The 13,354-nt window shown below is 44.8% G+C and overlaps 1 protein-coding gene across 1 annotated transcript; it reads right to left on the bottom strand.

Moving 5' to 3' along the window:
* Positions 1-5,779: 5,779 nt before the first annotated feature.
* On the bottom strand, positions 5,780-12,983 carry LOC142839038 (uncharacterized). Its single transcript, XM_075954890.1, has 4 exons — positions 12,944-12,983; positions 10,583-10,753; positions 6,775-7,370; positions 5,780-5,972 (listed from the first exon to the last, which is right to left on the bottom strand). The coding sequence occupies exons 1-4, from the start codon at positions 12,981-12,983 to the stop codon at positions 5,898-5,900; spliced, it is 882 nt and encodes a 293-aa protein (XP_075811005.1). The 3' UTR covers positions 5,780-5,897.
* Between the last annotated feature and the right edge of the window lie 371 nt (positions 12,984-13,354).

The raw sequence follows: 13,354 nt of genomic DNA, 5'->3' as shown, positions 1-13,354 counted from the left end.
TCCAAAATATGTCACGTTAATATCACTGTATAAAACACTGTATAACTTGAAAAGGTCCTACAGGTTTTAAAAGTTTCACAGTTTAAAAGTTCGAAGTCTCATAACTGCGGGCTCCTATAGAATCAAAAACGAGTTAGATATTTCTTATATACTTTCTCACTCTTAGAGGGAACGTGACCGGAGCACAGCTACAATCAGATCGTGCAAAACCAAATTCCAGCATCGGTATCCAAGGTGTGGGATTCATTCATGATATTCCTGGCTCCAGATGGCTTAGGTAGCCTCACCTCTGACTGTGCATACACAACATATACATAGCTTGTCTTACAGGCTAATGCCAACCCCACTGCATACCTGCCCTATCCTTCACGATCATCGCATGGTCCTGGTATCTGTACTATGTGGATATCTCTGTTGCAACGGGGACTACGCTATCACCAATGGCGTTCTGGCCTCTCTACAGGGATGCTGACCACAGGGTGTTAAGACTCAACTTGGATACATAACTCTTCCAATCCTAGGTTCTCTCCTGCAACTGAGGCTACACCTGCACCAAAGGCCTTTCCTGCCTCTCACAATACCAAGCCTCAGAATTTCTTCATCTCCATAACCCAGTCAAAGCCTGCAGCTTTCATGATACCAAAGCACGCAATGTATGACCAAGCTTGACTCCAGCTTCCTCTGCAGCCTTGGCCCCACTGGACCCCCTCACTCACTAGTCAGCTCCTGTGTTCTGGCCCTGAGGAAATACTTCCCATAAAAATCCACCTCCATGCTTCTGCTCTCTCCTTCATCACGTTTGATTTCCATCCCCAACTGACCAGCATCATTTGTTCCATTAAAGTAAAAGCTTCACTGCGGTGGTTCTGGTCTCTTGTTTATTACAGTTGATTCTTCAATCCCAGCTGACCCAGAAACCATATATTAACCCAAAATATGACATAAATGACCCTGACAAAAAAGTGTTTGCTTCCCTCTGAAATTTCATAAACCAGGTCTCCATCATCAGGACTCCTTCAGTTTTTACATCCTCCAAGTTTCCAAAAACAAACAAAAAAAACCATTTACTAAGTTCTGAAGACTCAATAGCTTTTCCATCCCAAAGATCTAAAGTTCTATCCATAGCCCACCACCACCCAGAACATGGTCAAGTTCTGACACGGAGATAATACAACTACTGTTAACAATGTTTGCCCTGGTTTTTTTTTTCTGCTGCTATAATAAATCACAGGCCAATTGGCCAACACTTCCAAGTGACAGCACCTAATCAGGGAAAGTCGTGGCAGGACTTCAAGCAGGAACCTGGAGGCAGGAACTAAAGCACTGGCCGTGGACGTGGACAGCTTATTATTTTTGTTTTGTTTTTTTTTTCTCCATGACTTGTTCAGCCTGCTTTCTTGTACTTTTCAGGACCATTCACTCAGTGGTAGCACTGCCCACAGTGGGCTCAGTTCTACTATATTGATCATAAATCAGGAAAATGACCCTGCAGACTTACCTGTGGGCCAATCTGAAGGAGGCACTTTCTCAATTGAGGTTCCCTCTTCCTAGATGACACTAGCTTGTGGCCAGCTGACAAAATGCAAGGAGCAAAATGACTCTCTCGGTATAATCTTCACAGTCTGTATTTTAAAAGTTAGTCCACCTTTCTGGAAACCCAAAGAATGGAGTGCCTACCATCATACAGATATAAGAATTATTTTTCATACTTATCTATCAGCTTGAGATTATGGATAAAACTAAGGTGAATAAAGAAGTATTTAGGTATTATGGTTCATATTCAAAAGCCAAAAGAAAATAATTGTGGTATTCCAATAGTAGCAGCAGTAATATCAACAAGCAACTAAAATGTGATAAGATTTTGCTATATACTAAGAGCTGTCAAATATTAGGTTAATATACATTACCTCATTTTATCATCATCAAAAATGTTTAATGATTTTCAGAGATGCAGGCATGAACATAGAGACATAGATATTTAGAATATATCCAGACTCTTATCAGCGGTTCTCAACCTGTGTATCACAATCCCTTTGACAAAACCTCTATCTCCAAAAACATTTACATTATGATTCATAACTGAAGAAAAATTACAGTCATGCAGTAGCAATGAAGATTTTATGGTGGGGCATAAAGGCATGAGGAGCTGTATTAAAGAGTCCCAGCATCAGGAAGGTTGAGAATCACTGCCCTAAAGATATTGGGGGTCACCACACCATAAGGAACTGCATTAAAGGGTCACAATATTTGGAAGGTTAAGAACCACTGTGTTACATAGGAAGTGGTACAGTTGCAGTTGAAGATCATGGATATCTGTCCCACAAATCCCATTTGGACAACTGATTACAATTTGCTGGACAATATTGCCTGAAAATGGAGCAATGCAATCAGGTATCCACTGGTCATATTCCGTCTTAGGTAAGTAGCACATGAAGATGTTCAAAACTCGAGTGTTTCTTTTGATATGAAATAACATCTTCAACAGAGAGGACTTTGTGGTCACTTTTGAATATACAAGGTATTCTCGTCAGGTTTTTTACTATCCTTCCAAGAGCCCGCAGGCAGGGGTGAGGATTGAGATGACTTTTCAAGTAGAAAAAAATGGAAGTTTAATATAAAACCCCTAATTCTACACATAAAAATATACAATACAAGATCAAGGAAACAAACATTAAAGTGTTTTTTTTCTTCAAGCTTTCCTGGCTATACCTGACCCACTTTAAATTCCTTCTAGTCTAAACAATGACTTTATTCTCAGGAAGTCGCCAAACCTTGAATCTCTAGAGTCCCTGTTATCTCAAATAGGGGAAACAAATGAACACAATTCCTATGAAAACCATGCTGCAAAAATTAGCAACAAGCATTGCCATACTAAGACTGTGCAATCCAGAGTCATGAATCAGCAGCTTTTATACACTCACTAATATCAAGTTTATTTCTTCTGAACACTGCAAAATCACTTTAATAAGAGAATGCTAAATGCATATCATTTCAAAGACCTGAAGCTTCTATATACGAGACAACCGAGTTCCATAACTAACTAGAAAGACACAGTAAGATCAGAATCTATTTGACTGCAACGCCTATGCTTCCTGTTCTGAGATTTCATCCGGGACAGTAAAGAATGGTGACCTCCACACACATAAGCACCCCAGCGTCACATCAGATGATGCTGCAGTTAGACTTTGGGAGGAAAGATGATCTATGGACAGAAAGACAGTCATGGAGACCTTTGCTACCCTCAAGTTTATCTTATATTATGAAAAGTGATATTTTTTCCCTAAAAAGAGGGGTAAGAGATGAGAACATTCTTAAATGTTTTCTTCTTTTTAACTGTAGCAAATGTGTTTCCCACTTGTATTCTTGTAGGTAGAAGGTGATACCTGCTGGGCTTAAGCAGTTCTGTATCTAATAAGAAGTGATTAGGTGTCAGTATCTACTGCCTCTGTACAGTGACTACAGAGTCTAAGACATTCCCCTTCTCCTGTACATCACTAGGATCCACCCATCAATGGTTCAAAGAATCCCTTCTCCTGCCTCTAATTTTTCTTATGGGAAAATGTAACACTAGGTCACATCTGAGAATCTAAGGGCCACTGCAAAAGTAACTCTTTAAGATAGTGTCAGGTAGAAAATATAGAGACCTACCGCTTCTTACTTCCAGCACCAATTCCTTGACTCCCATCATTTCTAAGGTTTGATATGGTGATATCCCCACCCTAGTGACTTCAGCTACACACAAAGCCACACTTCTAAGTTCTTTACTATAAAGGTGGAATTCGGTGTATGTGTCGCCCGAAGATTCTTATATTGCCTCTCGAGTGAATAAAATCTACTGCAAAGCAAACCTGAGACATGTTCTCAAAGTCAACACGTTAACATCCATCTGTTCAAAGGAGCCAGTACACTAATTCTCTTTACATGCAGTCTCTGAAATAGTCAGAAAGTGTGGGCCCCGGTCCATACTTCAGCTTGTACTGGAGCGCAACCATTTTCCTGTTGCCATGGGTTACAAGGATGAGTCGCTCAGAGTCCTCCAGACAACTGTGAGGAAGATCTGATAGCAATTTCAGAATGAGGTTACATTCTTAGCAATTACCAACTTGCTACAATTCAGTATATCAAGTGACCAGCTCACAAACTTTACTTAACTCATTACATGAAAACACGGAAGCGAGATAGGTAAACTCTAGGGGTTCTGTTTTCCTATCAGAAAGCAGCGGTCTCATCACCACCAGCCTCCCATTAAATGATCCGCATAGACGTCCAATCACAAATGGGGGCGAGTAGTTTCAGAATTGATGTATTATATACCAGGGTGATGTATAGCCATCACTAAAATATCTTCTAACCTCAAATCACATGACACTTAGAAGTCTTTATGCTGAGTCTTTCATAGACACACACTTATATTAAAGTGGCCAGAAGGCATGATAACTCTGATATTAAGAATAAAAAAACAAGCATTTTATTGTACCTATATGTTTATTAATTCTACATTCAAGTTGCACTTGGACAACTGGAAGCATCTTGTTCATGTGTCTGGGGAAAAAAAAACCGATTCATTCAGGAAATGCCTGAATTGGGAGTCAGGCATGAAAAATGTAGCATCGTACCTATACCATCCCTGCTTAAAGAAATGTGCTCAGAGCATGCCTTGGTAGCTCCACTGACAAATGAGTTGTTAAATATTCTCTAAATGTTCCCCTGAACATCTGAACTGGATAAATACAACCTCTGGTTCAATCAATATCGTTTGAACAAATAAGAAAATGAAGCACATTGGAGATGCAAAGCTTCCTAATTGGCTAAACACAAAGGTGACGCTGTGGAGTGGCATGGCAATTGTGCTTCCTCTGCTTCGGGTTTGTTTCCCATTCTGTCAGCGGTTTGTCTTCTTCCTAATCCATTCTCTGCCCTCAGGATCCTTCATCCCGTATTAATAATTTAATTTAAAGACAAATGTGCACACAAAGAAAAGGAGCTGGTTTGGATGTGCTCTGAAACTGAGCCCTTCCCTGCATCAACTCCTGACATCACCGAAAGTGGAGGAAATCACTGACAAGGACCATGTTCCACATGGGAAATACTGAGATCTCAGAAAACTTGACTGCAACAGGGTTTCTTGTTTAAGAAAAAAAAATTAAATCCCCATAAACCCCTTTTTGGCTAAAGAGAAGCCGCCCATACACATACAAACACCTTTTGTTTTCTCATGATACATGTCTCTTAGATGTCAAACAAAAATTAAAGGCATAACATAATGAGAAAGCATCTAACTCAAGCAAGGCGGGATAGGTTCGATTCTAGCGGCTTGGTTTTAAATAGCAGCTTCTAGCTTACACCTTCTTGGTATGGCTGTCCCTGTGTCAATGGCCAAAAACAAAAGGCCTGACTTGATAGTATTTTCACATGCTCAGCACCAAAGTCCAATCCTAATTTCACACATACAGAAGTTGCTAATGCTTTTCTCTTCTTTGGTAGGGTCAGAACAGAACAGCCCGTTGGTTCTCTGGACTTCCCACTTGGACCAGTTTGGCTTTCAGGGAGCAGGTACCAGAACCTTAACTATGACCTTTTCATTCTACTGCCTGGCAAGTGCAAACTCAATCGGGTCCCAGAGAAGATAATTACAATAAAAGTTGCTTGTTCCTTATAAACTAGAGGAGGGGAAGGGGCTGTTTCCCAAGTCCCCTACAATTAAATGTCAAAGAGGAGGAAAGAGCAAAACAATAACCAGAGAGGGAAGTTTCACTAAAATAAGTCTAGATTCTTTTTTTACAAAGATGCATTTATTTATACCCATGGCTTATTTGGATTCGAAAATCAGGTTGTCTTTACAATTCATGTGATACTTAGAGCCGCAGAAGTCCGATGCTGACATAGAGTCGCCCAGCTTAGAATGCATTTCTGCACAATCCGTGGAGATCAATAGACTCAGGAAACAAATATGTTGATGGATGAGGACTGGTCTGAAAACAAGCAGGTTAAGGTAGCCACGTTGCTGGTTTCATAGGCATTCTCATGCTGGCAGAACCAAAGGGCTACAAAGGATTCCTCCCTTTTTGTAAAGGGGAAAAACGGGAAGGAGGGGAAGAAAGGGGCAGGAAAGGAAGGGAAGAGAATGGTGTGGATAGTGAAAAAAGGAAGAAAGAAACAGAGGATGGTGAACAAGAAAGAGAAACCCAGAGAGGGGCGGGGGGAGTAGGAAGCAAAGCTATGATGTATGGATGCTAGCCAGCCACCCAGCCAAGTGCTCCATCACCCGCAAGCCTACATCCCCCCCCTTCCAGACTCTGAGCTCAGTATGTAGACTTAGGGCTCCCCGGTGCTGACAACCCTCCTCATAACCCCAGTGCAAGCAATGCCAATGCGTGATGCTCCAAGTAGCCCAGAGCATCCAGCCCATCGGAACCCGCCACTCCCTGGACCATACTGTACTTATCACCCCCCTACCCCCCCCACCCCCGACTTCTCCTTGGCACCCCCCATCACTAGTCTCAGGGTAGGGGGCAAGCCTGGAAGAGAGCAACATGGGGGGGTGTCAAAAAAGGGGAGCGAGTGGAGGAAGCGATCAAAATAATTTTTAAATAATGTGATAATAAATGCTGGGGAAGTGCCAGGGGAGGGTGCCCGTGGCAAGCACCTGGGTAGCACAGCACGCTGTTGCAAATCCCCCAGGCTGCGTGGGGCTGGGCGATTTTCCACAAAAGGAACTTTGCAAGAAGCGCAGCGGTTTTGCAAGGCGAGGAGAGGAAGAGAACGCAGCGTTACCTGGCCGAGGTCAACGCCGGCGGGGCCGCCGAAATCCTCAGGTTTGCACGGTCCTGAGCCACTTGATCGGGTTACTATGGAAATCGTCTTAGGGAGGACGCGGGCAAAGCACGAGCCGGGCACATCGTCGTCGGCCGCCGAGCGAGCGGGCGCGGGACCGGGCGCGGCGCCTCTCCCGGGCCCGGCTCGCTCTTTCTTCGCTCTCGGCCGGGCCGCGCCTCCCCGCCCCGCGCCGCCGCCGCCGCCGCCGAGCAGCCCGCGGGCGAGCCGAGCCCTCGCCGCGCGCAGCCGGCAGCCGAAGCGCGAGCTCGCAGCAGCCGGCCTGGGCGGCGAGTGGCGCTGTTTCCCAGCCGCGCAGCTGGGATTTAAAGAGACAGACGCTTCGCGGGGCTCTAAGGGGCCCTGGCCGGGAGGGGAGTCACGCAGCTCGCCCAAGGTCCCTGCCGGAGCCCAAGATAACCCCAGCACGCTGGGCGAGCAAAGTTTCCTGCGGAGACTGCCCCTGAGAATTGCGTGAGACCCGCCTCGGTCACCTCTCCTGACTGCAGAACAGGCTGCAAGGAGAGTAAGGGATTTTTTTTTCCGTTCCTCGGAGACTAAGGGGGAAATGATTTGTATGCTCAACAAGTCATGCACCTATTTTCAGCCGCTCTAGCTCCAGTCCTTGTGCACCGACTTTTTCACTGAAAGCACACAGGCAAACTGGGGGTGTGGGGGCTCTTCGTTTCATGTTAGACTCTACGCAGGGATGCGTGGTTTGGGGGAAAGACGGTGACAGAAAGATATAGCTGTCAAATATCTTGCGCTTACCACCACCACCACCTTCCTCTTCCAGCTAACATAGCATCTCCTTTTCTCTCCCCTCCCAGCTTAAAGGTACATTCTAGACGCTACTCCAGCATTACCCATAGGCTCACCTTTCTCTAAGTGGCTTTTCCCGCGAGCTAGGAACACAGGAATTGGGGGGGGGGGGGGAGTAGCAGAATGAAGACACTCATCTGATCCCTTTCTTTCTACCCTAACTCAAAGCCAGTTCTCAGTGAGCAGCTGTTAGGATGTTGGAAACAGAATGTGACGAGCAACGTACATGGTTTGCTACCCCTGCGCACACGGAGATCCAGAGAAATTACAATCCACTAGCTTTGTTTTCTATGCTAACCATCCGTTTTCACTACCTTATACACGACCTTGGATCTTTGTAGACTGAGTTCAACCCAAACTTGCCCCCTGGAGGAGAGGCAGAAAGAGAACTCTCTTGAGATACCCAGGGTGGTAGATGTTTCATAACGACAGTACCCTATAACTGGGTGGAGGGAAGGTTTCCTTGGGAGGGGGGGGAATCCTGTAACTAGATTCTCAACACCTGGCAAGCAGAATTTACACTTTACCCCTCTTTCAGTCTTGGATTTTATAAATGTTATGAGCTGGGAACATAGCAAGGGAGATAAAGATACCTTCCCATCCCAGGGTCTTCTGCTTCCCTCTTGTACCTCACTCTCCACTCTCCAGCCCTCACGCCCTACCATGCAACCTTCATGCTCTTCCTTCGTCTACCTCTCCTCCAGAGTAAACATTTCAAACAAAGAAATGTGCCCGTCCAGGTCCCTACTCCCTTCAAGAACGTGAGCACGTTCTTATTATGATATGGGACAGTGGCTAACAAGACAGCATCATAATAAAACACAGAAAATGCTGTAACAACATACCCGAGACTCTCTATAACATGTCAACAACGTAATCTCATGACTCACGGTTCTGGGCTTGGGAGTCCACCACCTAGCTGGCCAGCTGGACTGGTTGCTGTCTCTTTGATGATGTTTTGCACGTGTCTGCACGTGTCTTCCTCATGAGGGAACGTGCTTACGTGCTGGATCGTCTGTCTCTTAATTCTGTTCACCAGGGGAGAAACTTCATGGTGTTAACAACACCTAATGACTCCACCTGTTGATGCTGTTGCACTGGCGAAGGTTTCAACGCAAAACGTGGACGGACACCAGACCTCAAGGCCACACCAAACTGTTCCTCAGCATGTCACATTGCCTGCAGGACTTACTAAAGCAAAGATTCAGGAGTTTCCAGGACCACCTTACCATGTCCTAGGTAGCACAAAAGCATTTATGTTTCCAACCGAATCCAGCCTGATGTTTTGCTGGTCTGAGAACTACACTTTGAGAAATAGTAGCCGGGAGCTTTCCAGCTCTTGGTCCTTTTGCCTCTTCATGCCCCACACCTGCCCAACAGCGCCAGCAGGGGAAAATTCCTACCTGTGCTACGTAGCTTTTCATAAAGGACACATTTGCACCCTCTTTCATAGTTGCTGCCCCCTGTCAGGAATTCTGCGCTCCACCAAGTTTGCTTCTATGTTCCCCCCACTATATCCAGCTAACTTTTACTCATCTTTTAAGAGGACATTTACTCAGAAACTTCACCAAATACCTGAAGGTCCCACACCTAAATTTGGGGGGGGGGGGTCACTCCCTTGTGACATCTCTGTGCCCAACTGTCATACAATAGATATTATAATAATATGTTTATTTATCTCCCTAGGCTTGTGGGTACTGGTAGGAGCTCATTTGACCTCCATATCCAGGTACCAAACCCCTAACTCAATTGGTGGAGCACAGCAGGAACTAAAGGAACCATCTGATGGTTGGTGAACACATTGCTAACCAAAGTCAAAGCTAGTTACTAGTGTTAGAAAAGACAGAGGGCTGAAGGGGACATCAGTGTTTCTGAACTGCTAGTATGTATCAGGTACGGGTTACATGCTAAATGAGTTATATTGTGCATTCATCCAAACACCCTTTCAAGATAACCACATGTGAGGAAACTAAGGCTTTCTGAAAGTTAAGTAGCTTGTTTTGTGTCACATGGCTGCTACAGAGGTGGGGGTGGGGGCAATATGCTTTAGAATAAACTGATAGTTTTCTGCAGTTCTGAAATGAGATGCGGCTTCAGTTCGTATTCGTGAGGGTTTCCTTACTTTAGTTGAGGCCACTGAACCTCTGCCACCTCGCCCAAGATGGCTTTGCCACCTTGCAGCCCGGGCTAGAAGGCTCTGTGTTGTCATGACAATCCCCTGACTCGAGGGTCCCATGGTATGTGTTCTTCCCAGGCTCACGGAAAGGGTTGCTTGGGTGGCTGATTGTAAGTTCTGTGTTGTCCTCCTCTACCTGTGTTCCTGAGCCTGAATACAGTGTAAATGTCTGGCTAGTCGATCAGACTAGGCAGGGAAACCTCTGCTGTAGAGGAGATGGGGCCAGGGGACCTTGTTCATCTGCTTCTTTTGTGCTACATTTGACTTAATAGAGAGTGACATTAGTTAGAGTGGTGATCTGTGAATCAATTAAAAGAATAAGAAATCAAATTATTTGTACCCCCTTTACACACTTCCCCAACAAGAAATAGACATACAATGTAAACAAAAGTAAATTTGGTTGAATATGTGTGTGTGTACAGCTATTGATGGTAGTGTTTAATTAAGAATTTAGATAATTTACTCCAAAATTACAAACTCAGAGACATTAGGCTCCATTCAATATAAACTTGGAACCTATATTGTGACTAGGAAAATAAATCAACATAGAAAGTTTCTTTCCTTGAGTACAGTACCCTTTACAGAGAAGACGAGGACGCCATAATAAGCTTACAGCCGCACAGGGTATTTAGGATAGCAGTGCCTAACCTTATGGCATATTAGAATCCCTTGGGGAGCTCTCAGACTCGAAATGCACAGGTCCCATCTCAACCCAATTATATTGGAACCTCCGGGATTTGAAATCCAGGCATGAAGATGGTTCAGGCTTGCCAGGTGGTTCTAATGGGAACTCGGGATCGCGGGCCACTTCTTCAGCGCGAATCTCCAGTGGCATCCGGACCTGTCTGCTCATTAGCGTCGCTTGGGAAACGTTACAGACTCTCAGGCCCACACCCACCTGCAGAGGGTAGGAGTCCTCTCTGTATTTAAGGCCTAAGGAGGCTGATGTTGAGTCAGGGGTAAAAGTCACTGTCTCAAGCCAATGCTTCTAAAACCAGAGACCGAGGAACAGAAGCGTGAGTGTTGACTAAGAGATGCGTTAAAGATGCACCCTCTCACTCCTGCTCCAGATGGACAGGTGCTCAGGGCGGGATCCATGAATCTGCAATTCCACAAGCCCTCTTAAGCACTCTAATGCACAATAAGTTTGGGAACCGATGATTCACAATATAGCACTAGTGATACTATCCTCTTCGAGTTTGAGAGCCAGCATCATGGTCAGCAAACACCTACAGGCCTCCACTAGAGCATCTAACTATCATTTCTAGCCGGTTTCTGCTGTTGCTGATACTGCAGGTCCTAAAAGCCCACTTTGAGAAACACTGTTCCATGGCATGCTGGGCTCTACAATTATACGAAGGAATCTAAAAACAGTTTTCCTCTGTAAAGAAATATCCCAACATAAAGTCAAAGTGTGATTTTGACTTTGCTGCTCTGTCAAGAGAGCAGCTTTTGGGTTCCCAAGATGCCCTCAGCAGAATAAGGGTACTTGCCTTCATCTTTAACAACCTGGGTTAAATGTTGGGGTCCAGATAATGACGTCTGTGAGTTGTCCTGTGAGCTCCCTGTCACACATGCACCCCAGGTTCACACACACAGTAAATCAATAACTGTAAATGGGTAGAGAGTAAGACACCTTGGAGCAATCAGCCCTAAATGGCTGTCGTTATCAAATCTCTCTGCTAGAGGGTTCTACAAGCTATAGAGAAGGCGAAGTGGAAAGATTGTGTGAGCCGGAGATGGCGGATGAATCCGAGGGCACAGCAGGCTTGGTGCACATACGAACTCATAGAGACTGTGACAGCACACACAAGACCTAAAGAAGTTCAAACCAGACATCATCAAAGCAGGCAGCATCCCGGCACCGAGATGAGGAAGTGGACACAAAGTCCCACCTCTAACTAAGAAGCTCTTTCTAAATGATGGCTTCCGAGACAGCGAATATCTGTGTTCTTCAATGGAGTGGCTTTGGGTATATCAAACACACTCTCCGGCGGGCCTCATGCTCAGGGATAGTGAGCCCACACAAAACAAACTCCATGAGTTGTTTTGTTTTTGTTGTTGTTGTTTGTTTGTTTTTTAAGAGATAGGAGAAAATGAAGTTGGGTAGATTTGGGCAAAAGATCTAGGAGGAAAGAATATGATCAAAATATGCTGCATGAAATTTTTAAAATAAATAACTGGTAAACAGACTTTTAAACGTTTTAATCTTAGTTTATGCATATCCATATTTTGCCTGCATATTTATATGTCCACCACCACATGGAAGTCAGAAAAAGGCATTAGATATTCTAGAATTGGAATTACAGAGGGTTGTGAGACCGAAGGTAGGTGCGGAGAACTGAACTTGGTCATTTGTAAGAGCAGGAAGTGGGTTTAACCGCTGAGTCATTCTTCAGCCCTAAGAGTAGCCTTTAGAAAGAAAACTCTTGCCCCTAGTTCCCCACAATGTGAGGATGTAGAAGGATTCTTCTGTATGTGTGTGCACGCTATAGCTCTGACTTACGAAGTGGGTGCTAAGTGTTGGCCTGCACAACTGAAGTCCTGGGTACCTGAGACCTAAGTCAGTTCTGAAGAGCTTCTTGGCTGTACTAGACAGCAAGCAAACCTCCGGAAAAGAGACAAACCCTCTTTTCCTCAAATCAAACCACTTGAAGACTCGAGAAGAGAGCTAATCAAGTTTGCGGTTTCTGTCTGCACACAGGAGCCCCCACCTGCCTTGCTGTGCTTCTTTGCCTGCAGCTGCTCTAAGGGGAAAGAAAAAAAAAATCTGCTTTTTCTCGAAAGCCAATTGCTTTTCTTCTCGACGACTTACACTGAGAGTAGCTATGTAAACCCCATCTGTCCCGAACTAACAATCGTTAAGAGGACCCTTGGTTCCCACAGGCCAGGCTTCATTCCAGGGAAAGGAGCGTGGTAGAAGATCACCATGTCGCTAATCTTCGCCTCTAGTCAGACAGTCGAAGAGAACCCCTGAGTGAGCCAGATCGCTCAAAAGAAGACACCCCCAGACTGTGAAATCGCCTTTCATCCTTTCAGCTGCTTGAATTGATTTCAGGCTTCTAACGTGAATCCTTGGAGGGGGACCCGTCAGGCTTAAGCTCTTCCTTCAGGCTTGAGGCCGAGCCTCACCTCGCTGTTGCCTTGAGAAGTCTTCAGACTGCAGAACCATGTTTCCTTCCTGGGAATTTTTTGGAAATCAATGGACCCTCTCTGTCTTAAGAGATGGGAGCACCAAGGACAAGACAAAACATCAGGTGCAAAGTTGCTGACAAACGCCTTTCTAAGGGGGATCTACAAGGGTGTATTTGCCTGGGCTTTTGCAAATGGCCATATCGGCTGCTGAGCTGCTTACTCCAGGCTTTCTGAAGGTTCGAATGAAATCTCATTCTACCAAGGCTAGAGGAAATAACAGCCAATGCCAAACTGCAAAATATCACCTAGATTTCTTTTTTTTAAGTCAGATCCATTTTATAAAGCGTTGCAACTCCCAGAAGTGTAATTAAGTTCCTTAGCTGTCTGTGGCCTTTAAAAATATCAATT

Source organism: Microtus pennsylvanicus, chromosome 20, assembly GCF_037038515.1.
Source record: "Microtus pennsylvanicus isolate mMicPen1 chromosome 20, mMicPen1.hap1, whole genome shotgun sequence".
NCBI lineage: Eukaryota > Metazoa > Chordata > Mammalia > Rodentia > Cricetidae > Microtus > Microtus pennsylvanicus.
This window is presented reverse-complemented; position numbering and strand designations above follow the sequence as displayed.